This window comes from Petaurus breviceps, unplaced genomic scaffold (genome assembly GCF_028583685.1).
Source record: "Petaurus breviceps papuanus isolate PSGF00001 unplaced genomic scaffold, PetGlider_PUasm1.0 90654, whole genome shotgun sequence".
Taxonomy (NCBI): Eukaryota; Metazoa; Chordata; class Mammalia; order Diprotodontia; family Petauridae; genus Petaurus; species Petaurus breviceps.
In genome coordinates, this window is record NW_027187301.1 from 201,820 (window position 1) to 228,132 (window position 26,313).

General features: G+C 37.7%; 1 protein-coding gene across 2 annotated transcripts in view; it reads right to left on the minus strand.

Annotated features, from left to right (window-relative positions):
- The window catches only part of KPNA1 (karyopherin subunit alpha 1), a 92,001-nt gene that overhangs the window by 47,773 nt on the left and 17,915 nt on the right, over positions 1–26,313 (minus strand). For both annotated transcript variants that reach the window (XM_069064922.1, XM_069064923.1), the window contains exon 2: positions 3,067–3,200. In XM_069064922.1, coding sequence (XP_068921023.1) covers positions 3,067–3,195 — 129 coding nt within the window. In that variant the 5' untranslated portion in view covers positions 3,196–3,200. The remainder of the gene's footprint in view (positions 1–3,066; positions 3,201–26,313) is intronic.

Sequence of the window (26,313 nt, forward strand, 5' to 3'; positions counted from 1 at the left end):
ATCTTCAATGCTTTGAGGACAAAAAGCAGATAATGATTATTCCATCTTCAGTATTACTAATATTGCATGCTTTGGATAGCAAACAAAACAATGTACAATAGTTAGAATCATTTGCTAAAATTTTACTTTGGTCTGAGAGTCCTTCCTTTTCGGTGTCATTTTGCTAAGTAGGTGATCACTGAAACAATCTCTGCTAACTCTGAAACATCCTCTTCTCTCATAATACCCTCAACACAAAAAAAATAACGGCTGAGTTGACAGAAGACGATGATAGTTTCAGACAGATGATGAAGTGACTAAAAGGATCATGGAATTAAGGTAAGTCCCAAAATAAACATGTATTGTGCTGTGACATTCACCACTTTGTCAGGAGACTGTAAAACAAATACAATATGCTACTCTATTGCAGACATATTTGGTAACCTACACAATTTAATAAGCTGTATCTGTAAAGATAACACAAACAAAATAATTTAATTTCAAATAGAATATTAGTATTAATAAGGAAGGCTACACCACACTATTAGTAGTTTTAGAAGTCGTCATGCCTTACAAATCAGTGGTGTTAACCATTCAAAAAATAACAGCTGGGGCGGCTAGGTGGTGCAATGAATAAAGCATCGGCCCTGGAGTTAAGAGGACCTGAGTTCAAATCTGAATTCAGATACTTAACACAAAAAACTAGCCGTGTGACTTTGGGCAAGTCACTTAACCCCAACTGCCCTCCAAAAAGCAAAAAAAACCCAGGTCATTTTCTAGTATAAAGCATGCTACTTCATTATACATCCCATTGATTCTAATAAATGTTTATTCTCAAGGAATTATAGCATCAAAAATTGCATCCCCAATGATACAGCATTCTATAATGTGATGTGGCTGATAGCACTGCATGAAACTAGCAGTGACCAAGTGAAAAGCCAGAGGAGTCTAAGGCTCCACTTTTAGGACTGTCTCCTATTATATAATTCTGATATACTTGACTCAAGTGACTTGAGGTTCAAATTGCACCCAGTTCTAGTTAGAGCAGACTGTTGAAACTCTCTAGCAATCTTGTGGATATGGCAAAGTTATGATTCCACCTTCATCATCCTAAGTAGGCCTTCTGTACTAGAAACATTCCCTCCCTTTTCTACTGGTCCATGCTGCCTGGCCCCAAAATTCTACTGACAACATGATGCCCATCATAGCAGGACCTCTGCTGGAAAACCCTATGTAAACCCAGGCCTTCAAACAATAAGTATATCCATTACTTATCTGAGCCACCACCCAACATGCTGCCACTAGACAATAGAGGGAACAGAAACCACTCTATCCCTGACTGTATCTGTCCATACCTTCCAATGCTGTGCTTTGCTTTAAAAAATCATTCTAACCCATCCTAGAGTTGTTGTGTGCCATTCACTTGAAATGAGTCCTAAATCTTCAAGACACCAAGCATGTATAGTGAATTCCAATCAACCTCTATAAAAGGATTTATGCACTGAGAACTAGATGTTAAAACAACTGATAAGCCTCTATGTACACATCAAGTCACATTTATGTGCAGTAATCTGTATGTGATTTATATTAAGATGTAGGTGGTTAAAAAAAACAACAACAAAAAAAAAAACTGAAGAGAAAGGTAGTTGTCTTGAAAAGTGTTCTACTTCCCAAAAAAATCAGTGTAAGTATATATGCCTATTATTATCCATCACAGCTGAATGAATGGGGGAAAAGCAATTGGGCAAATAAGTATCTGATCATAAAGTTATTTTTTGGTATACAGTGTTCAACCTTTCCTTCTACTTGTTTACAATGTAGCAATATAATATTAATGGAAATGAACTTGAAAAGGTTTCTTCTCTACAAAGAATTGAGTAAGTATGGTTGACACAGGTTAAAAAAAAAGCTGGTTAGATTGTACACAGTAACAGCAATATTGTAAGGGTAGCCAACTATGAAAGACTTCACTACTCTGATCAAGACAGTGATCTAAGACAATTTCAGAAGACCCATGATAAAAAATGCTATCCACCTCCAGAGAGAGAATTGATAAACTCTGAATGAAAACTGAAACATACTTTTAAAAAATTGTTTTTCCTCGAGTAAGAGCACCGGCTCCAGTGTTGAGAAGACCTGGAGATCGAATCCCGGGCTCAGACACTTAGCACCCACCCAGAAACACCTGGCCGTGTAACCTTGAGCAAGTTACTTAACCCCAATTGCTAAGGGGCGGCCAGGTGGCTCAGCGAGTAAGAGCACCGGCTCCAGTGTTGGGACGACCCAGAGATCGAATCCCGGGCTCGGACACTCAGCCCCACACCCAGAAATAACTGGCCTTGTAACCTTGAGCAAGTTACTTAACCCCGATTGCTTAATAAAAAAAAAAAAATTTGTTTTTCTTTGTATAATGTTTTCTTTTGAAACATGGTTGACATGGAAATGCATGACTTACATGTATAATAAATATCAAATTACTTGCTTTCTCAGGGAGAAGGGAGAGAAATTGGAACTCACAGTTTTTAAAAAGTGACTGCTGAATTTTTTAAACATGTAACTGGGAAATATTTAATGAAATAAATATATATTTTTAAAAGTATGTTATGCCATTATAATCATAAGTAAATCATAACTAGTCTTCTCATCCCATCCCCATTGTGATGCCACAATCCTTTTTGGAACTCTTCTAGGTATGCCCATCACTGGGATAATGTAGCATCAATCTGTCTCATTCAGCCTTCGTACCTTCTCTTTGGGCAATGAATCTTAGAATTCTCTCCCAAAAGTATACATCAGCTTTTCTAAAAAGAAACTTAGAACAACTGACTCTTCTAGAGTTTTTAAGATGGAAAAAATTGAGAAGCACTGTTCTAGCACTTTGGGGCATGGAGGGAGTCAGACAGACCTGTAATTCAATGGTTTAGGGAGTTCACAGTGTAGAAATGGCCTTCACAGATAGACTGGTTTGAGAGTACATAAAACAAGTACCTAAAACCATGAACAAAGCTACAAATTGTCTGCCTGCTTTCAGGTTTATTCTGGAATATTAAACAAACTACAACAAATTAATAAAGATAAAATATTTACCTGCTCTTCTCTTTTTTGTTTGCGTAACTGAAGTCCTTCTTCTTCCCTCCTCCGGCGCATCTCATCAGGATTCAGGGACTTGTTCTTGTAACTCTTCAGGCGGAAGTTCTCTTTTCCTGAGGTGGTCATGATTTCTGCAATATTATATTAAGAGAATGAGTCAAGCAGAGAGGTTTCCCTGGGAAAGACTATGCCAAAAACTGAGGCTAAACTGATGGTTTATTTTATCCTTAAAGGTTTTTTCCAACAAAAGGACGGGAAAACTAAATTTCCATATTTCCTGGAAACCAATTTCAAGGGATTCTAAGCTTTCTAAAATGAGTATAGCTTGACAGAAGTAATTGTACTTACATTTCCTCAGATGTCCTATTCTTACTCTCTTTTACTGAATCCCTTAAAGCAGTTTTCTTAAACCCTTTCCAGTAAAGGTAGAAGCAGGTAACCTCCAACTTTCAGACTTTATTCATCATTGGTTATCTGATATCATACATATTTATTTAGTATACTTGAGCTAATATCAGTATATATACTTTCAATACTAGAACTGATTATCAACAGATTAATAAGTGATATCACTAAGAAAAAGCTTTTAGGTTTGTTTAGGTCCTGGCCAAAAAAAAAAAAAAAGAAATTAGAGAGTTAGGAGTGAGACAGAAGACACTAAAAATCAGATGACTGGAACATGAAACCAAAGTAAAAGAAGCCCAAAGTAAAAGTCTGAACTGACCAGAATTGGGAACCAAAAGAAACCAGTACCCTCCTTCAACTAGGGAGCTGAGTGGAATAGCTCCATTGTAGAACTAGAAAAATAATAGACTTCTTGGGAAGGCAAGGAGAAAAACAATGACCTGGACAGGTATACGACGCATCTCTAAGCCATTTATTACAATAAGTGCACTTCTGCATATACTTCTTTGCACTTGTAATTTCCTATCTGTATGTAACATGCGCCTTTATAAATTCTACACCCACAATTTTGATTCATTAAAGAAAATTGTTTAAAATTACCTTGCTACTGACAGACTATGAAGAATACAGAATATAAAGAAACACCAGCCCTCTGATAATAACTATGAATACAGTGAGCCCTTCATGGTTACCCTTAAGCATTTAAAGAAAAAAAAATTCTAATCCTCAGAACTTAGTCGATTTTCCAAGATTAATCTTCTAGTGACTCAGTGTTTGTTTCTCCAGAATTACTGTATTCAGACAGAAATCATATTCTAATAGGTTAACTAGATTAATGAAATGTCTATCTGGGAAGGATCTGACAGGAAATAAAAAGACAGAGCTTTCCTGATGACTTCAATTAGTAAATGTAAGTTTGATGAAGATTGTGAATAACCATGATGGAGTCATCCATTCAAAATAAATCAAGTTAAGATGCCAGATTATTGGGATTTCCTGATGTGGGCAGCATTTAGGGTCTGAGGCACTCCAAAGCAGCAATTCTAATCAGTATCAACAGTAACAGAAATTCAAAAATCAGAATCACAGATCAAATGGTATTATTTAGAAGGCAGCAGAGTTTTATGAAGTATTAAGAAAACACATTCATGAGAGGAAATTCACAAAACAGGGCAGAAATGTGGTGGAAAATAGAAAAGATATTATGGTTGGAATATACTAGAACCTACAGTCAAAAGGAAAAAAGTGGATTATTTCTTTCCTAGACACAGATTACAAACATAGCACAGCGCACACACACAATATAGTGATAGGGTACTCAAACTATCCAGACATTGGCTAGATCTTTTTCTCTTTCAAAAGTAAAGCAGATGGTAAATTTTTGACTTGTCTTAATAACTCTTACTATATAACTTTGGCTAAGTTACTTAACCTATCTGTGAGAAGCAGTTTCCTAAACTGTAAATGAGGGGTTTGACCAGATGGTCTCTGAGGTAACTTTCACCTCTATTTCTATGATCCTATGATCATTTTATTCTCTTCCCTTTCCCCCGCGCCCCCCCCCCCCAAAGAAGTCATAATATAGGGAAAGTGCTATTCTGGAACTGATTCTGACTAATTATGAGAAACTGATGGTTGGACATTGGGGGGGGGGGGGAGGCAGGGAAGAAAAAAAGGGGAGAAAAACATTAACATGACAACTTGATTATGTATTTAAAAGGAATAGCAAGTTGTATATAATAGACTTGCAGTGTCATGTATGATCATCTTTTTTCTTATTATACTATGTAAAATGTTTGTTTTAGTCCATAAATTTAAAAAAGAAAAACTGATGACTGAAATATAAACTATGGGAATTTTGAAAGGAAGTTTTAAGAGCCTGTGGTAAATAAGAAGGTGAATTTTTTTTTTATATGTTCATATTCTCATGCTTTTATTTAGAAGGGTCCCATCATGGAATATTTGCTGTTATATATTTTTGAAGTCACAAAATATTTGTTAGGGTTCACTTGAACTATTATTACCCCCTCATTAAATTGACAACACAAAAATGTTTGATTTTTTCCTTCATGTGTTATGTTGCTAAATTAAAAAAAATACAATTCAACCCATTAAAACAAGAACTTTACTGTATTGAATACAGTACTATATTGAGAAGACAAGAGAAGTAAAAACAACATCTCTATTCTTTCAAGGAGTTCATTCTCTAATTGATTTATTTCTGTGAAAAAAGATCTTATGCCTTCAGTGGACTGTAGGCTCAATATAAGTCAAGAGTGTGGAATGGGATCCTAAAATATAACACAGTCTTAGGCTGTATTGACAAATGTAATGTCCCTAGTATGGGACCACATTTATGGACACTACAATTTATTTTTATTTATTGTTTGCTTTTTGGAGGTCAATTGGGGTTAAATGACTTGCCCAAAGTCACATGGCTAGTGTGTCAAGTGTCTGAGGCAGGATTTGAACTCAGGTCCTCTTGACTCCAGGGCTGGTGCTCCACTCATGGTGCCACCTAGCCACCCCTTGGACACTACATTTTAGAAATGAGGAGTTTGGTCAGCATTAAGACCCTGTCATATGAGGAATGATTCAAAGAACCTGGAAAAGATGAGACTTATTGGAACCATGAAAGTTGTCTCCAAGTATTTGAAGAGCTGTCTTGTAGCAGGGGAAAGGATTTTCTTCTGCTTGGCCTCAAGGGCAAAACAAAAGCAGTGGAAAGAAATTATAGAAAGAAAAAGTAGAATAGACTACCTTGGAAGGTGGTTTGGAGGTCTTTAAACAAAGTCTAGATAGTCACTTCTCAGGATCATAGAGCTGAAAGGTAATTTTTAAAGACCATTTAGTCTGACTTCCTCATTTGGGAGATGAAAGAAAAAGAGGCCTAGAGGTGTGAAGTGACTTGTACAAGTTCCCCAGCTCCTTCTTCAGTCTTACCACTATAGTTTTCCATGTTTGGGAGATTATTCTTAGTTAGGTACTGGTTGGATTACAGGGCTAGAGTGGTTCCTTCAAGGCCAGAAAGTCCTTACTTTTTAGTCATACAAACCTGATAAAGGAAGGGATTAGTAGAGAAATGGGGCATGTATTCTATAGATCTTGTGAAAACTGTAGGAAAGGAAAATTGCCAGTGTTTTGCTATAAAAATATATGTGTGGTAAATTCTTATTTCAGACATTTCCTCAATATAATTAAAAAATCTGCCTTCAAAAAGCAGTCCTTTATTTCCTGTTCAAATACAAGTTTATGACCTTTCCCCTCACAGAACTATGGGATAATCTAAAAATAGAATTTACTATAATTTTTCTCTTTGCATTTCTGGAGAGCAATTGGGGTTAAGTAACTTGCCCAAGGTCACATGGCTAGTTAGTGTGTGTGTGTGTGTGTGTGTGTGTGTGTTAAGTGTCTGAGGCTGGATCCGAACTCAGGTCCTCCTGATTCTGGGGCCGGGACTCTACTCACTGCACCACCTAGACACCCCCTGTAATTTCTTTATTATAATAATTAATTTCAGATTTTTCCCATAGACTATATCATAATATCTAACCATACTGACTATTGAGCATCTGTTGAAAATATCTTATAGCTACATGTACCTAGCCAGTTCTCTATTTCCCCTACTCTGCTAATGTAGGAGAATAATCTTTTTGTAGGGCATGTTTATGAAGAAGCAAGAGCTTCAAATCAACCCTAATAGGCTATGCTCCCAAGAAAGCATGAGTGGCTTCTAGGTGATGCCAAGAATCTATACTGACTTACAGCAAAAGTATTTTCTATAATACTCAGTTTCCTCCATATATGATTTGGAGATTCCATCTGGAATAAAAATTGATAGGTAAAGAGATGTTGTGAATGAGATTCTTCTTTTCCAGCATGAGAACTTCAGATTAATTTGAAAAATCAGAATACCCATGTTCTAACTGTATGTTTGAGAATTTGCTCTGAGTAGAGAGCAAAGATCTATTTCAAAATCACTTTAATTTTATCTAAACTTTTAAAGATTATTCTGTCAGATGGGGGGGGGATCATACTCTGCTAATATGAAAAGAGGAAAAGTACAAAACTCCATCTGACAAGACAAATAACCAAGGAACTCTTTGAGGTTTGAACTATCAAAAAAACAACCAAAAAATAACACCAAGGGGCAGCTAGGTGGCGAAGTGAGTAAAGCACCAGCCAGAGTCAGGAGGACCAGAGTTCAGTTCTGGCCTCAGACACTTAATACCCACACAAAATGCCCTCCAAAAGGCAAAATAATAATAATAATAATAATAATAATTAATAATAATAATAATGCCAAGTTATTTTTCAAGACAGGAGCCATCATAGATGGGTTTTTTTTATCTTTTTGGTCCAATACATGTTGCAATTCATTCAAAAGATTTAATGCTCTATTTAAACTTTAATGTAGAAATTTTGGGGCTCATACAGCTCAATTTTCTAGGTGAAAATGGAATCTTTGTTTTTAAATCATTCCTTTAGTTTTTCGTCTTAATCAACCTAATCTAACCTAGGTATAGTAAATCTACTTACATTGTTTCTCCTTGTGATTTCTAATTTTTTCTCCATTTCTTTTTGCTTAATCTTCTTAATTATTCCTCTTTTTTTGATTCCCCTCTTTTCTACTTTGAATCACAAATCTGGTAATATGCCATAATTCATATTATAATCATTTCTGTGTCCATTTTTTCAATTGATGTTTTCTTTTTATTTGAAGTATGCTCACATTCTCTTCATTTGAAGTATGTTCACATTCTCTTCTTCTTAAGAAGCAATTCTTCTTCTCATAGCTGACCAATTTTTGTCCTTGATACTATTATCATTCATCAGGTTAAAATTTGCATTATTCTCTCTTGTTTTTGCTTATGACCTTCAGTGTTTCTTTTTCACTTGTTCAGTCTTTAGATAATACTGACAGAGAAGCTAAGTTTTGCAGTGGTTTGAGAGTTAGATCTGGAGTCAGGAAGAACTGAGATCAAATCCAGCCTCAGACATTGGCAAGCTGTGTGACCCTGGGCAAGTCACTTTAATTCGTATCTCCCTTGGTTTCTTCATCTTTGATGAGGTACAGGCTCTGGGAACCCCCTTGAATCTTCCTATGGGATGAGGTATTTGCATGAGTCATAAGCCTTTCATTGTGGCTCTGCCCAAGAAGGTGAATCTTTACTCAATAGAGCTTAGCAGAAGATGAGTTGTATGACATTTCCTCAGGTTCCCTATTCTCTTTTTCTGAAAACCTTAAAGAAGCTTTCCTTAGACCGTTTCTAAATAAATAATTAAATGTAATTTATTTATCATGGTTACTTCCAACTTTTAGTTATCTAATATTAAAATACTTATTTAATATACTTAAGTTAATTGTCTGCATACACTCACAATGCTAGAACTGATTATCAACAGGTTAAGTGATCTCCACTAAGAAAGAAAAAGCCTTTAGGTCCTAGCTCAAAAAACAGGTTATAAAAAAGTAACCTAGAACTCTGACAGCTCATCAAAGTAGAGAAATGACTGATTTCTCAAAGCCTATGTCAAGAGAGCTTAAGTCCTGACAGTTCACACACCAATCAGAAAGGCTTCAAGGAAATTAATGATGACAAACTATATGTCCATCGTTAAGAATAAGCTTTGCTTCAAAGAGATAGATTACCACTAGATTGCCTTCAGGTTTATAATTTTTGTCTGGCCACATTTAGTCTCAAAGTACTGAAATAAGGAAGGAAAGGTTGAACATAATCTGACATACACCCTAAATGTGGGGGGAAAAAAGATTCCAAAGAGCTTGGGAAAAGGATAGATCACCTGTCAGAACCTAATATTCATTTTACTAGGGAAGTCAACCCAGGAGGGATGGAGCCTCTCAAGAACCAAACTGTAATGATTTAAACTATCCCAATGCTGAAAAAAAGTGCTAATAAGAACAATAAGAATGTATAGAGTGTATCCAACTGACCCAAAGAAAAAAAAAGTGCTGCTTTACTTTAAGAATAACATCAAGATAAACAGTCAAAGGACATACAAAAGGGCAAATTTTAAAGGAAAAAAAAAAGTTAAGCTATCAATGTCATATAAAAAAATGTTCCAAATCACTATTAGAGAAATTAAAGAAACCCTAAAGTTCCACCCTACATTCATCAGATTGGGTCTATATGTACAAAAATATAGCAACTCTTTTGCCACTGTAGTGGCAAAGAACAGTGCCTATCAACTGAGGATGGTGAAACAAATTATGTTTTAGTTAATGCAATGGAATAAGGGTAATAAAACCTACAAAATGGATAATTAGATATTTTTCTCCAATGCTTACTCTGAAATATGTGTGGGAGATAGAACAATTACAGCCTTATGAATTCACAGTGGAAAACACTAATTCAGCACCCTCCCTTTCCCACCAACCTTCAGGTTGAAGGTAGGGCATACAATCTGACTCATAGGATTGTGTTCTGGGACCCACTCAAGGATTTTTCTCCTGCTTAAGTTTCTGCTGGTACACTCCACCCCTGCCCTTCGCTTTACCATCCAGCAGTAATAAAAGAACTGAATTCTACCTACTCAAATGTGGAGATGGTTGAGTTATAAGGGGCGAGGGTCCTTGCTCTGCTTAGAGGTCAGCACCTCTGTGGTGCTCTGGTTAGGAAACCCTAAGGTGGCAGATCTGTTAGTATACAATCATGTCATCTTTCCCCAAGCCAGAAAAAAGGGGCAGACATGGGTCCAGTCCATCAACAGAACTAAAATATGGAGAGAACTGTGTTAAGGGGAAGGGAAAATATATAGCAAGGATACAGTATATAGCAGGGCTATAACAGATATGAAGGAAACCTGGAATACAGCTGGGTCAGTTCTATCCACCTAGAAGATACGTGGGTCAGGGAATAAAACCAGTGAAAAGGAAATTACTAGACATAGGGAGGAGGCCAATAAAAGGTTTGAGGTCCAGCAGTGGTGGGCCTGGGGGGAAAGGGAAAGGATATATAATCCCAACATCAAGTGAGGAGTCAGAAAATGAGCCACAGGAAATATAAAGGGGGGAAGGGGGTGAGACTAAAAACACCAAAGATCTCAGGAGAAAAAAAATTCAGCTGAAAACCTAGAACACAAAAAGATACATCAACAGGAAAGACAAAAAATTAGATGAGAAACAAGACATTTGAAACATTATGAATGACTTTAAATAAGTGCTGTAAAACAAAGGAAAATGAAACAATATCTGATGAAACTCAGAACCCTGTGGATTCCCAAAAGAGTGTCCCAACAGGATGTTCCAGAATGATTTAAGAGAGAAAATCAGAATCTTGAGAGAAAAAGTAAGAAAATAATAAATGGCAGTTTGGCCTGGATATAAAAAATAATTAACACAACAGAAAAACCCAAAATTGTAGTAGGTCTCTCAAAAACTCAGCAACACATGATCTCTATACAAACACAAAGCAAAACACTTAAATCTTAAAGACAGAATGCCTAGAGACTATTTAAAGCTAACAGGCCAGCCAGAAGAACATGACAGGTCAAAAAACCTGAACATTATAATGCAAGAAATAGTATAAGAAAACTTCCGAGAACCTCTGAATAAAGAAAACAAAACACCAATCAAAAGTACAGATCATATCAAGGAAAAAAAACAAAAACCAAAACCAAACTTGTTTCAAACTCCAAGGCACCATAAACTTAACAACTGCAATGACAACACACTCAGCAAGTGACTATACAACCTTCAAAGGCATAACATAAAACTACTTTACATTGACCAGAAACCACAGAAAGGAATGGAATAATATATTTAAAGCAAAGGCACTCAAGGTGTAAATTTGAGCCTAATCATTAATAAACAAATATGGCATCTGAAGCATTCCTGCAAAAATCCAAGAAACTTGGACAGGGGCAGATCATTCAACCTCAAATATTGACACCTCCCACTCTCCCTCAAAAGTCACCCACACACAAGTGAAAAGCAAATAAATGCAGCTATCAGAGAAAGCACAGTGAAAGACTTACCCTATCTCTAGGGACTATTAGAAGGGGGGTGAGGGGGGGGAACACAAGTAAAGACACTTACTGATTAAAAAAAAGAATAAACAATGACCCTGTAATGGTAATGGGAATTTGAAGATCTTCCCTGCCCCTTAACAGGCTTAGGTGAATTTGAGGACTTTTCCTGATTTGAAAATAAACTCTACCCCTAATAGGCTGCATGTGGTCACATGGAGCCTGTAGGTTTGTTTTTCAGGAAGGCACAACTTTTGTTACTTGTAGTCAAGTGGATCAGGAGGGTTGTGATATTCTCTGACCCTGAAGAAGGCTATATATAGCTCTGAGACAAGGTTTTTGCTTTGGGGCTCACTCATGGGAAGAGTTGCAAGATTTGGCCAGATGAGACTGAGCAGTCATTGAGCCCCCAGGGTTTGAAAACCTAGATGTTGGGGTGGGGGGAGTCAAGATGGCTGTGTATAAGCAGGAAAACTCCCGGCACTCCCCCCATAACCACCTCAAATACCTATAAAAATTACTCTAAACAAACTTTAGGGCTACAGAACCCACAAAGTGATAGAGAGAAACAAATCTGCTGAAGACAACCCGGCAGGCAAACAGGAAGGGTCCATTGCAGTGTGTTGAGAGCAAAGCCGAGCCGCACATGAGTTAGTCTCAGGGTGGCCCCACCAGTCCTGGCTGGAGGGACATGGGGAAAGTAGATCACCAGCAGCTGTGGTGGTTTCCAGAATTATCAACCCATAAATGCCAAAGACAAAGTGAGTGGTCAATGTAAACTTTGGAAACAGAGAGTCCAATAGTGCAGTCTGGCCTCTGCCCCCAGAAGCGAGAAATAGCTGAGGCATGGCAGCTGCAGCTGCATGGCTGCTTCAGAGCTCCTGGCCTGCAGATTGTAGGGGGGACCAAGCAACCACGCTGAGGGGTAACTGCTCCTGCTTTAACCTTCTGGGAACTGGATTGCTGTCTAGGGTGGAGGTCCTGGGGTGTGTGACCAGTGAGCCAGAGTATGTGGAGGCTTCAGAGAGGGCAGCCAACTAATACCTCCAACAGTTAAGAAAACCCCAGCAATTTGGGACAAAGCTCTCCTCTCTGGAAGCAGAGCTCTACTGTGGCAAAAAGCTCACAAGTCGAGTAATTGAGTGGCAACATGAGCAAGCAAAGGAAGCAAAGCAAGCACAGCAATACAACTTTGGATTCCTCTTTTGAGAACAAAAAGGATCAAAGCATGGAACGGAAGGATGACAACAAAGTCAGAACTCCCGCACCAAAAGCTTCCAAGAAAAATATGAACTGGAGGAGCTTAAGAAGGATTTTGAAAACCAAATAAGAGAAGTGGAGGAAAAATTGGGAAGAGAAATGAGAATGATGCAAGAAAATTATGAAATGAGAGTCAACAACCTGACTGAAGAAAATAGCACTTTAAAAAACAGACTAACTCGGGGCAGCTCGGTGGCGCAGTGAATAGAGCACCGGCCCTGAAATCAGGGGGACCTGAGTTCAAATCCGGCCTCAGACACTTAACACACTTACTAGATGTGTGACTTTGGGCAAGTCACTTAACCCCAATTGCCCTCCAAAAAAAAAAAAATAGACTAACTCAAATGGCAAAAGAGGCTCAAAAAGCCAATGAAGAGAAGAATGTTTTAGAAAACCCAGATGTAGGCGCGTCTGTCTCTGGCGACTAACTGTACACATGTGATGGTTAGACAATTAGAAGCCCTGTCTGTTGATCTGCTGAACTGTTATCTTCTCTTTCTGTATTTTTAACTGCTTGTAACTTCTGTTTGTATTTTCTCTGAAGTTCAGGATGCTGGTTTTTTTCCCCCTGAACTAGGTAAATGATATATGTTTGATTAAAGGAAGATTGTTAACCCTTCTTGAGTTGCTTTCCTTTAGAAAAGTTGATCAAAGAACCTGTGCTAGCAGTTATCCTGGGTATGCGAGGGTATTTGCGGCTACAGACCCTTAAGAGATTTGCTTCTGAAAGAACAAGGATAAGGACGAAGGAGTAACTTAGAACAGTTGTGATACTACATGCCTAAAACACTAGGGAATAAAACCCAGGCAACAGCTGTCTAGAGAGAAATCAATATTTTGCGGAACTAAAATGAAGAATATTAAGGTGAATAAAAGCAGAAACAAGAGTTGGAGGATAGATGGAACGTCTGATCTACAATAATCAAATGGTTTCTTGGCAAGGAAAGGAGCTATAGAAGAATGGGTTAGGTAGCACAGGGAGGAAATGAAAAGAAAGGAAAAGAACGGGAGAGATCTTGACTCATTCAGCTTTTAAGGGGGTTCCTAATGAAGAACATTTTCATGGAGGGAGAGTGTATTTCGTAAAGGGGGTGAAGGGTAGGAATGCTATAATAGTTCAATCTGTAGGGAGATGGTGCACAAGGAGGCCACTTCCTCTGAAAGAGGTTTCTATCTTCATGGACAACATCCTACCTTAAGAAATAAAACTAGAGCCACTACTGCTACTAGAGGGTGGGGTGGAGGAAGTGAACAACACAGGCATCCCCAAAAGTAAATAGGCATGGACCCAGAGAGAAGATTGCATGGCAAATGGGAGAGGATGGAGGGAATAGGAATTTATATAATGATATTATCCCCATTTTATAACTGAGGAAATTGAGGCAAAATGTGGTTAAATGACTTGCTCAGAGTCATAGTTAGTAACTATCTGAGGCTGAATTTGAACTCAGGTCTTTCTGACTCCAGGACCAGCATTCTCTCCACTGTTGCCACCGTCTGACTCTGAAAAAGGGGAAAGAAAATGATTATGGGAAAGGCAGGGGGCAGAACTGGACTACAGGACCTGGGACTTCAACTATGAAACAAGCTTTCTATGTTTATTACCTCCCTCATGAATTGATACTTCTAAGAGTGAGGCACAGTGAATAGAGCACCAGCCCTGGAGTCAAGAGGACCTGAGTTCAAATCCAGTCTCAGACATTTAACACTAGCCATGTGACCTTGGATAAGTCATTTAACCCCAAATGCCCTACTTCCTCCCTCAAAAAAAAAAAAAAGAGTGAGGCACAGCAGAAAAGAGTAGGGGGTAAGGAGGGTGTGGTGAAGCAGCAGGATCTATGAAGCAGTAATACAGACACTGGTCAAAAGAAGGAACCCAGACTTGGTCCTTTAGAAATCTTAATTCCATAGGGAACAAAAGAAGAGAAGATAACAGAAGAGGCTAAGAAGGAATAAATAAGCCTGAAGTCCAGGAAGCAATGAATGAAAGTCTGGAATAGACAAGGAGAAGGGATCGATGAAGAGAACAAGTTAAAGAAATCCTTGAGGACTTCAAAACTTGTATTTATGCATAATTTCATTCACAAGAAATGGTGAGAGAACCCAGGAGACTTCACCATTTCACAACTCAGGTCCTTCTGACTCTTAGGGTCAGTGCTCTATTCACTGCATTTCACACATCACAAGTCTTCCAGCACCCACTTGTACAGGCAAACTTCAGGTCTTTTTCAAGGTAAAGTGTGCAGTAGGAGGCACATGTAAGGAGGGCAGGGTGAAGAAGCAGGATCTGTAAAGCAGTAATTGGTCAAAAGGAAGGAACTCAGACTTGGTCCTTTAGAAAACGAAAAAAATGTAAACAAAAGAAGGTGGAATGTAGTAAGGAGGACAGATTTTTAATTAATCACTTAACTGGGGAGGGGGAATAAAGGGTTAGAAAAAGGGTAAGAATTAAGACAACTAGTTCTAAGAAGGAAGATATAAATTAAGTAAAGCCACAAAAGTAAAGTAAGGGTTGGTAAACAGAAGTAGGATACTGAGGGTGAAGGGAAGAAAGCCTGTAAGAATAGGATTACCTTAGAGTACACACACCAAGTACTGTCTTAAAAGAAAGGAAATAACAAAAGAAAAATTAATAATAATTTTTTGAAATTTTTGTTTCTTTTTTGCAAGAGGGAAGGTAGGGCAATTGGGGTTAAGTGACTTGTCCAAGGTCACACAGCTAGTGTTAAGTGTCTGAGGACACATTTGAATTCAGGTCCTCCTGACTCCAGGGCTGGTGCTCTATTCACTGCACTACCTAGCCACCCCAATAATAATAATTTTTTAAAAAATACCTGAGGCACAAATGTAGAAAAACAAATCCAACTCCCATAACTTTAAATATGAGTTAATTAACAATAAAAAAGTGATATACTTGATAAGAAAACAAAATCCTGCAATTTATTGCTCACAAGGAACACAGATAAAAATCAAAGGCATACACAAGATAAAAATGAGAAGCTGGACCAAAATTTACTAAATATCAAGTGAATACAAAGAAACCTCGGTTGAAATCGTCAAAGGAAAAAACAAAAGATACAAACAAGGAAATTACAACAAATACAGTCAGTTCCTAGTTCTGAAAACATAAATCTGTTCCAACCAGATTGATATATCTGGGAATGATTTGATCTCAAATTATAATTCAAAATTTGTATTTATACATAATTTCATTCACAAGAAATGGCCAGAGAACCCAGGAAACTTGACCATTTCACAACTCCTAAGTCACAACTCTTCCAGCACCCACTTGTATAGGCAAACTTCAGTTCTTTTTCAAGATAAAGTATGCAGTAGGAGCCATGGGCTGGGGAGGGCTGGTTGGCTTTATACCCCCATCAGAGAGGATGTGCCCTGGGGGGAATAGTATAAAGATCCAATGAGAAAGGACAAAGGGGCACAGCAGTGCTGGAGGCATGAGTTGATCACATGTTTTTCCTGTGTGCCCATTCATCCCACTGATGCTAAATATATTTGTAGGACAATGTGACCAAGGTTCATGAGGGGGAATGGTTTGTATCTACTGTTCTTACTATGCTATCTTAGTGTTTCCTTCTTTGAGCTAATTGTGTCAGTGGCTATTAAAGTTAAATAAATCAGTGGAAGCATTTGAACTATGGAGTTTTAGAAGTAGGGACCCACACAGTACCTTGAACCTGGATAGTTCCTTCCCTTCAAAGAGACCAACTCATAAATAAGAATGTGAGCTAAGGAGGGTAGCTACTGGAAGGGGCACTTCAGAAGGAACAGAGTAACTGCTGAGTAGACGGGAATAATAACCAAAAAATGGAGAGTAAGTAGAACTCCTTAACAAGATAATTTATTTTTCTAGGTAGAGAAAAAAAAGAAATATCTTCAGACATTGAAAGGTAGTATACAAATGCCTAACAGGTAGTTGAAGTTCAAGATAAGTGAAGAGAGTCTTTCAATAGTTACTAGACTTTGAAATCATGACAATACCACAGAAATATTACCATGAATGAAGACAGCAATCCATCTTGTCTTGTGTGAATTTTTCAAACACTCCCATAAATCCTCTATAGGGATTCTGTGGACCTTCCTTTAGCTATCTTGGAATTGTATGCATACCAGTGGAGCATGTGTGCCATACATCAAATATCCCTTCTTCTAAATACATTAACTCCTTCCTCTTCTTGTTTAGTTCTGGGACCAGAATATTGTCCATCTGAACTATATGATCAAGACAAATGGACTAGGTCTACTAGCAGTCAATCCAACTACATATCATAATACAGACACTTGGCTTGTCCCGTGTGTATAAAGAAGCTGTGTGGCAGTGAACAGAACACTGGGTCTGGAATAAGGGAGACGAGTTCAAATTCAGCCTCAGACATTTACTAGTTATATGACCTTGGGCAAATCACTTAAATCTTCAGTTTCCTAAACTATAAAATGGGCTTAATAACAGCACCTACCTTTCAAGGTTCTCGTGAAGATTAAATGAGATAATATTTATAAAGCATTTAATACAATGCCTAGCATATAGTGAGTGCTATATAAATACTAGCTGCTACGATGATAACAATGATGATGAGCTCAGAAATGGATTATGATCCTTATCAAAACCCTTAATTATGAAAATACCCCATGAAATACTGTGAGGTCCTAAGCCATCTTTTCTATTCTTTGTATGAGTGACTATGAGATGTATGAGTCATCTAAGATGACTGCAACATTTATATAGATCCTGCCCTAGTCTTTTCTCCTAGGCTCCAGTCCTACATCACCAAATGCCTTTTGGACAAGAATATCTTGAGGGGATCTCAAACTCAAAAAAGAACTCATCTTTCTGCTCAAACCTATCCCTCTTCCAAATTCCTCTATATCTATAGAGCAAAGGTTCTCAAGTACCTCAATGGCCTTAGAGGACTCCTGAGGTCTCTAGAAGCCCAAGCTATTTTTATAATAAATCTAAGAGATTATTTTCTCCTTTTCACTCTCATTCTGTCACAAGTTACATGTTTGTTGTTCAATCATTTCAGTTCACCTCTTTGTGACCCCATTTGGTGTTCTACTGGCAAAGATACTGAAGTAGTTTGCCATTTCCTTCTCCAGCTCATTTTACAGATGAGGAAACTAAGCAAACAGAGTTAAGCGACTTGCCCAGGGTCACACAGCTAGTAAGTGTCTGAGGCCAGATTTGAATGCATAAAGATAAGTCTTCCTGACTCCAGGTCTGGCACTCTATTCACTATGCTACCTAGCTGCCCACAAGTGTGAGAGTATGGAGGAGTTTTCAAGAGGTTGCATGACTTTCAATTTAAAGATTTAGCTGCAAATATGAAGGCTGAATTAATATCTCATCTGCAAAACTATACTTTTTTCTTACAAATGGACAAATCTATAGATTTGACTTGTTTTGCTTATATTCATCAAAGTTCTTGAATATTATGTTTTCCCTGGAGCAACCAGGGACATTTGGAGTGACAGTACAAATGCAAAAGTAAGTAAAATCATCTGAGTCTTAAAATGAATCAAAGCAGTTACACTAAACTGTAGTTACCATATTCTTCATGTCCACGATCACAGGAAGAAAAAAAAAATCAGCTGCACTTAAGAATGCCCTTAGTGAAGCAATAAAAAAATTAATTTTATTAAACCTCAGCCCAAATCTTAACTACACATCTTTTAAATATGCTGTGTGATGAAATGGGAGGTACCTGTAACAAGTACTTCTACTCCATACTGAAATACAATGGTTATCTTGAGGAAAAGCACTTTTACTTTGTTCCTTAATTCAAGTGCAAACTGAACTAACTAGCTCCTTTTTTCATAGAACATTATTTTTACATGAAAGAATGACTGGCAAATTATGTTTAATTAAGATTTGGGTATTTGGCAGACATTTTCCCAAAAAATGAACAAAGTGAGGCTGCTCTTCAAATAAAACTAATGACAGTATTTGTTGCAATGATAAAATTCAAGCTTTCAAACAAAAATTAAAATCTTGGAAAACTTGTATCCACCACCATGAACTTGACAGCTTTCCAATACTTAAAGACTTTTTTGATGACATCAATGAGAATGTTAACGAATGTGATTTTTTTGATATTGTATAATGAGGTGCCAACATTAGAAGGACAGACTAACATCTAGAACAGGAAAAGTTCACTGATCTGGTTTTGGATTTCATACTGCAGCTAACTTTAAGAATCTATCACTTGTCAAGTTTTGGTGTAATATCAAAGAATATCCACAATTATCTGAAAAGGCTATTCCTCTCTCAATAAAATTCAGTGGCTTCCTATTGCCTCCAGGAGCAAATACAAAATGTTCTGTTTTGGCATTCAAAGGTCTCCATAAACTAGCTCCCACCCCCCCCCCTTCCAGTTTTTTTACACCTTATTCCCCAACATGTACTATTCAATCTAGTGACGCTGAACTCATGGCTGTTCCATGAACAAGATGTTCCATTTTTTAGCTCCAGGAATTTTCTTTGGCTGTCCACCATGACTGGAATACTCTCCTTCTTCCATGCCAAATATTAACCTCCCTGTCCTCTTTTAAGTCCCAACTAAAATTCCACTTTCTCCATCAGGGCTTTTCTAACTCCTCTTAATTCCAGTGCTTTCCCACTTTTAATTATTTCCTATTTATATTTTATATAACTTGCTTTTGTATATATGTGTTTGTATTTTATCCCCCTAGTTAGATTGTTAAGCTTCCTGAAGGCAGAGGCTATCTTTTACCTCTTTTTGTATTCCCAGCACTTAGCACAGTGCCTGGCATACAGTCACAGCTTAATAAATGTTTAATTGAATTTAATTGAGTCATAATTCCTCAAAGATTAGCACCCTCCGAATCAAATTACCTTTTACTTCTACCTATATGTGTGTTTTGTCTCCCCAAACAGAATATAAACTCTTTGAAGGAAGAGACTATTTGGATACCTAGCACCCATTTTACAATGCCTGGCAATTTTAGTCACTAAGTAAATACTTTTTAAATGATTAGGAGCAATTTCTTCTCCAAAAATTTTTTATTTAGCTAAACATTTATACAGGAAAATAAAGACAGATATATCTCTCATAGGTAAAAATATTAAAAAATTAACCAGGGAGACAGCTAGGTGGTGCAGTGAATAGAGAGAACTGGCCCTGGAGTCAGGAGGACTTGGGTTCAAATCCAATCTCAGACACTTAACACTTAATAGCCATGGGACCTTAGGCAAGTCACTTAACCCCAACTGCCCTGCCTTCCCCCTCCAAAAAAAAAAATTTAACCAGGGCGATTTCTCAAAGAGAGGACAAACTTGATAAAGACTCACAATTATAAAATTATTAAGTTCACTTAAACCATGTTTTCGGATATATGGTCCCCTATTTGTTTATATCAAGGCAAATCAGCAAGAATTAAGCATTTATTATGTTTTAAGCACTGGGGAAATAAAGAAAAGAAAAAACAGTAAAGTCAAAAATTTCCTACTAAAATGCTGAACAAACTGATGCCTTTACTATATGCCTATATCCATCCACTTGCAGCTTAAATCAAGATATTCACCTTAAATACCAAATAGTTTTTGTTGTCAGAAATTGAGAGTTGAATTTCATCCTTCTACTGAATATTAAGAAAGGGGACCTCACATTCCAGTTTTGCTAGTGTATGACCTTGGACACAATTTTCCCTAAGAAAAATGACCAGATAATTGCCAAGATGTCTTGTATCTCTGAAATTCTGAACTTCTATAACCCAAAATTTGATGGAACAGAGTGACTTTTCAATTCAATATAATCTCAAAAACATACAGAGACAGGATAATCTCTCTGAGACAAATAACATTTGATGACTGACCCCTTGGCAATTATTTTCCATATGACTCAGGCAACTTCCTAAGTGTCAGCTACTAAGTCATAACTGTGATCTAGTGGGAAGAATTCCCCAAGCTGATGAAATCACAGGTCCTCTGTTCTGTAAAATTAACTTGTGATTATTTTTGCTTCTGAAGGCTTAAGCTAAGTTTAAATACATGATTAAAGTATAGTAAAATGTCAACATGAGGTCCTTGAAGTTCAGAGGCAGGACAAAATGGCAGAACCAGGGAAACCAAGAAAAAGTTGGGGGTTAAACCGGGCAGTAGGCCTAGACTTGGGATAAAATTCAGAAACTAATGGTCAAGACTAAATTTCAGGATTTGAGTCCATACTCATGAAATACCAAAGTTAAGAGTCAATAAGTTGAATCTAGACAGAAAAGTCTGCTGAGGTAGGGGATGAAAGGAGAACGGAATAAGTCCCTATAATGTATCAGCCACTATACTAAGAATTTTTAATAAATATTATCTCACTTGAGATAACAGTCTCTTTTTATTCTCCTGCCCCATTCTCTTTAGTTCAGTTAACTGTACCTGCTAACCACTTTCTGTGGGCCCCACAATAACTTCAATTTTAACTGTGGGGAAATAAATATACTTTGGCTTAGTATCAAGACTGCCTTCAATCAATAAACCAACAAACTATTTACTAAGATAAGCAGTATATGCTTTACATGGGGGGTGGCTACTGTAAGGGCACTGACACAAGAGATATAGTTTTGTCATGTTAGCACACGTAAGGAACAATGAAAAGGCTGGTTTAGTTAGGCGGCACAGTGTAGGAATAGTAGTAATATTCAGTGAGGATGAAAAGATAGGCTGGAGTGAGATTGTAAAGGGCTTTAAAAGTTACAACCACAAAACAATTTAAAATGAATGTTGCAAAATTCCAAAGAGCAAACCTGGCCCTAAAAAAAAGTTGAGAAAATACTCCTAACACACATACACTTCCACAGAAGTGTCCCCCACACATGGGTGTGGAATATTGCAAATAATGTCAGTTATCTTGATGTACTGATCAAGGCTGCTGACATTTTTTCTTTTTTCAAGTTCTTTGTCACAAGGATAACTCTCTGGCAGGAGGGAGGGGGAAATGTCAGGAGGAAATTGAAGTGATAGAAAAACAAAAGATATCAATAAATATATATGTTTTTAAAAGAAAACAGAAATTTTATTTGATCTGAGAGGCAACAGTGAGCCACTGGAGTTAACAGCAGGAGTGACAGGGTAAAAACTGCATTTAAGGAAAACCATTTTGGCAGCCAGAAATCATACATTGGATTTGAGTAAGAGGAGATTTGACATATGGAGAACAAAAGACTGTGTTGATAATACAGTAAGAAGTACTGAAGGTCTGAACTAAGGTGCTGACTGTGTCTGCCTCCACCAGTAGTTACCTGATCTGGGTTATTCTGATACCAGTCTCTCAAAGGCTGGATTCTAAACTTCTTTACTATATTTCTTTGTACTCAATTATCCAGTTTCTCTGAGTATGGGATGTTCTGAAGACTCAAGCTTGGCTTCCAATTTATGCCATCCTGTCCTTTTGTGAGGGGATTCTGAAAACCCACTGCCCAGTTCCTCAGGCTCACAACCTAGGAGTCAACCTAGACTCCTTGATATCTCTCACCTACCTCCCCTATCCATCTGCTGCCAAAGCCTGTGAATTTCACCTTTGCAACATCTCTTAAATGAGGCCCCTTTTCCCTCCTTTGACATCATTACCAAGCACTCATAACGCCACAACTGGACTATTGAAATAGCCTGCTGAAAGGTCTATTTGCCTGAAGTCTCTACCCATTCCAATCCATCCTCATTCAGCCATCAAAATGATGTTCCTAAAGCCTAGTTCAGCCTACTTCATCCAGTGGCTTCCTATTGACTGCAGAAGCAAATATAAAACATTCTGGCCTTCAAAGTCCTTCTACTTTTCCAGTCTTCTTACACCTTACTCCCCTAACCAAGTACTTTTGGACTCCTGGTTTATTCCATAAACAAGATACTCTCTCAGCTCCAGATAGTTTCTCTGGCTGTCCATCATACCTGGAATGCTCTCCCCTCCTCTAATCCAACTACTGACCTGTCAAACTCCAACTAAAATTCCATCTTCTAGAGAGTCCCAATCTCACTTAATTTTAGTGTCTTTCCCTATGTTAATTATTTCCTAATTATCCTATATATGGTTTACTTTTCTATATCTGTTTTTATGTTGTCTCCCCCATTTGATTGTAAACTCCTTGAGGACAGGGACTACCTTTTTTTTTTTAAATGAGGGGGTTAAGTAACTTGCTCAAGGTTACATGGCCAGTTATTTCTGGGTGAGGTGCTAAGTATCTGAAGCCCAGATTCCATCCCCAGGTCATCTTGACTCTGGGGCCAGTGCTCTTACTCCCTGTGCTACCTGGCCACCCCCAGGGACTATCTTTTGCCTCCTTTTCTAATCCCTAGAGATTAGCATAATACTCAGCACACAGTGGGTGCTTAAAAAATGTTTGTTGATTGAATCTGTACCCAGGTCCTACCTTGTTTTTTGGGTCCCTGATCAGTCTTGGAAAAGCTCTTCTTAAGTCTATGCCAGAACCCTATACTTTTCTCTAGCTCCTATAAAACTGGTGTTTATTTATTTTCCTGTGTATGGAAATCCTGTCATATTCTCCACTGCAGACAGCAACCTCTAAACTTATCTCAGGGCTCCAAAAACTCCAAGTCTGTTAGTCAAAAATCACTGAAAATTTGCCAGATGGATATGTAAAACTACCAAAAGATAAAACTCTTCCTTTATCTTGTAAACAATATATTGTTGGATTCTGGCTTCCAATCAGTTCTGCTACCTTCTATCATTTTATGAGTTTGTCCCATTCACATTTATGACAACTATGTATTTCCTTCCTGTTTATTCTTTTTTTACCCTGTCCTGGTTAGCCTTTGACCACTGCCTCCTTTAACCAGTCCTTCTTATCACCCAATCCCTTTTCTCTTAGTTCCTTTCCTTCCTATTTCCTTGTTGGGTAAGATGAATTTCTACACCCATCTCTGTGTGCATATAAACTATTACCTCTTTGAACCAGTGCAGAAGGGAGGGAGGTTCACACACTGCCCACTCCCCCTCATTTTCCCCTCCATTACAAAAACTCTCCTTGTGTAATTATTTTACATGAGATAATTTCCCCCATTTTTTCTCTCCCTTCCATTCTTTTTTTTGAGACCATCCCAACCTAATACTCACCCATGTCCTCTAAGTGGAGAGATTCCTAACTGCCTTAATGGTGATAAAGTTCTTAGTAGTTACATAGGGGCAGCTAGAACACCAGTCTTGGAGTCAGGATGACCTGAGTTCAAATTCAGGCTCAGACACTAGCTGTGTGACCTTGGGCAAATCAACCACAAGAGTCTCCAAAAAAAAAAAAAAAAAAAAGAGGAGTTACATTTATCAATTTCCCATATAGGAATGAAACAGTTTAACCTTATTAAGTCCTTTATGATTTCTTGTTCATATTTACTTTTTTATGTTTCTCTGGAGTCTTGTATTTAAATGTCAAACTTTATATTCAGCTCTGGTCCTTTTATTAGGGGTGTTGGAAATTATTTCCTCTCTAGGATTTACACTTAGTTTTGCTAGGTTATTCTATTGGGTAGGTTATTCTTAGTTCCTTTTGGATTCTGGGAATCATATTTCCAAGCCCATGCTCTTTTAGAGTGGTAGCTACTAAATCTTGTAGTTCCATAGTATTTCTTTTTTTTTCTTTTTTAAGCAATTGGGATTAAGTAGGTTACACAGCCAGTTATTTCTGGGTGTGGTGCTAAGTATCTGAGCCCAGATTTGATCCCCAGGTCATCCCGACACTGGAGCCAGTGCACTTACTCGCTGTGCTACCTGGCTGCCTCCATAGTATTTCTTTCTGAAAGCTAGCAGTATTTTCTCCTTGACCTGGGTGCTCCAAATTTGGCTATAATATCCTGGGAATTTCATTTTGGGATCTCTTTCAGGAGGTGACCTGGCAATTTTTTTCAATTTCTCCTTTGCCCTCTGGTTCTATAATATCTGGGCAGTTTTCCTTTCTAATTCCTTGAAATATGATATCTAGGCTCTTTTTTTTTTTTTTTAAATCATGGCTTTCAGGTAGCCAGTGGTTCTTAAATGATCTCTCCTTGATCTATTTTTCATGACTGTTGTTCTTTCTGACAAGATATTTCACATTTTTTTTCTTTTTAATCTTTTGACCTTGTATTATTGTTTCTTGATATCTTGTGAAGTCATTGGCTTCCACTTGACTAATTTTAATTTTTATGGTTACTTTCTTCAGTGAAATTTTATACTTCTTTTGCCAAGCTATTCTCTTTTCATAATTTTCTTGCATTGCCTCTGTGAGGGTATCCATGACTCTTTACTTCCTTTCACTTCTAATATACAATCAGTTGCCACATCTTTTTAATTCTACTTCCCCAACACTTCTTGCATCTATCCGTTTCTCTGTGTTGACAAAATAATAATATAACAACCCTAGTTCAAACCCTCACCAACTCTAGCTTGAACTATAGCAGTAGCTTTCTAATTAGGAGACCAACTGCTCCCCCTGCCTCTAGTCTCTCCTGTATCCAATCTATCTTCCACATTGCTCCTAAACTGACATTCCTAAAGGACAAATCCACATCACTCCTTGGCTTAAAAAATTCCAGTGGCTCGCTCTCCTCTAGGATCAAACACAAATTCTTCTGGCATATTACAATCTGGTTCTAACCTATCTGCTTCTAACAATACTCCTGCTCATGAGTTGTTCTATCATGGCATCAAATCAATTAATTGATCAAGAAGCATTTATTATGTGCTAGTGACATTAAGAGTCAAACATAAGGAGGAAGTGCATTCCAGGCATGGGGGACAGCTCCCAAATGCACAGAAATAGGAGATATGAGTAGTGAAGTTAACTATGTCTTGCTAGCCCCAGAACTACTTCACATCTCATCCAGACATCTACCCTCAGCAGCTACCTAGGGGTACCTTGCTGCTACACTTGAAACAACACATTTTGGACCTCATCTCAATCCTCTACTCTTCCATGAATCCCTCCTTTCACCTTCCTCTCAGTTAATCCACCCAGAGGGGCAATATTCCCTGTCTTCACTGGTGAGTGATTTGAATGCAAACTCATCTAACTCAAGTTAGCTAGCCAGTTCCAGACAATGCTTCAAATCTCACTTAGGTATCCATCCCAGGCATCCTGCTATGTGTCCTGTTGCTGAACACACAGAGTCCTGTTCTCCAAATCATCCCTGCTCTGGCTTCACTTTCCTCCCTTCAGTCTTATCTCTAGAACTGACAAATAAACTATATTCATTGTCCTCTATCCTTGAATCTCTTGCTTCCTTGTGTCTCCATCATTCACACTCTAGCAATCCTCAGTCCTGAGTCAACACCATAATCTACATCCTTTTTGCCCCTCCTACAGTTAAAGGAAGTCATGATAACTCAGTTCCTTTGCAAACTTATAAGTTCAACTGATCACTCACTGCTAAAGAAAAATCCTTTAAATTCTTCCCTGATTATTAATTTTCTACAATACAGTTGTATTGGATAGACTGTATATTGTATTGTATATATTGTTTATAATATAGTTATATTGTATAGTATAAAGCTATATTCCCAAACTTCTCCTTTCTTCTCAAGACCCTTAAACACTCCATTCTATCTCATAGTAGTTAACTTCATCTCCTATTTTTTT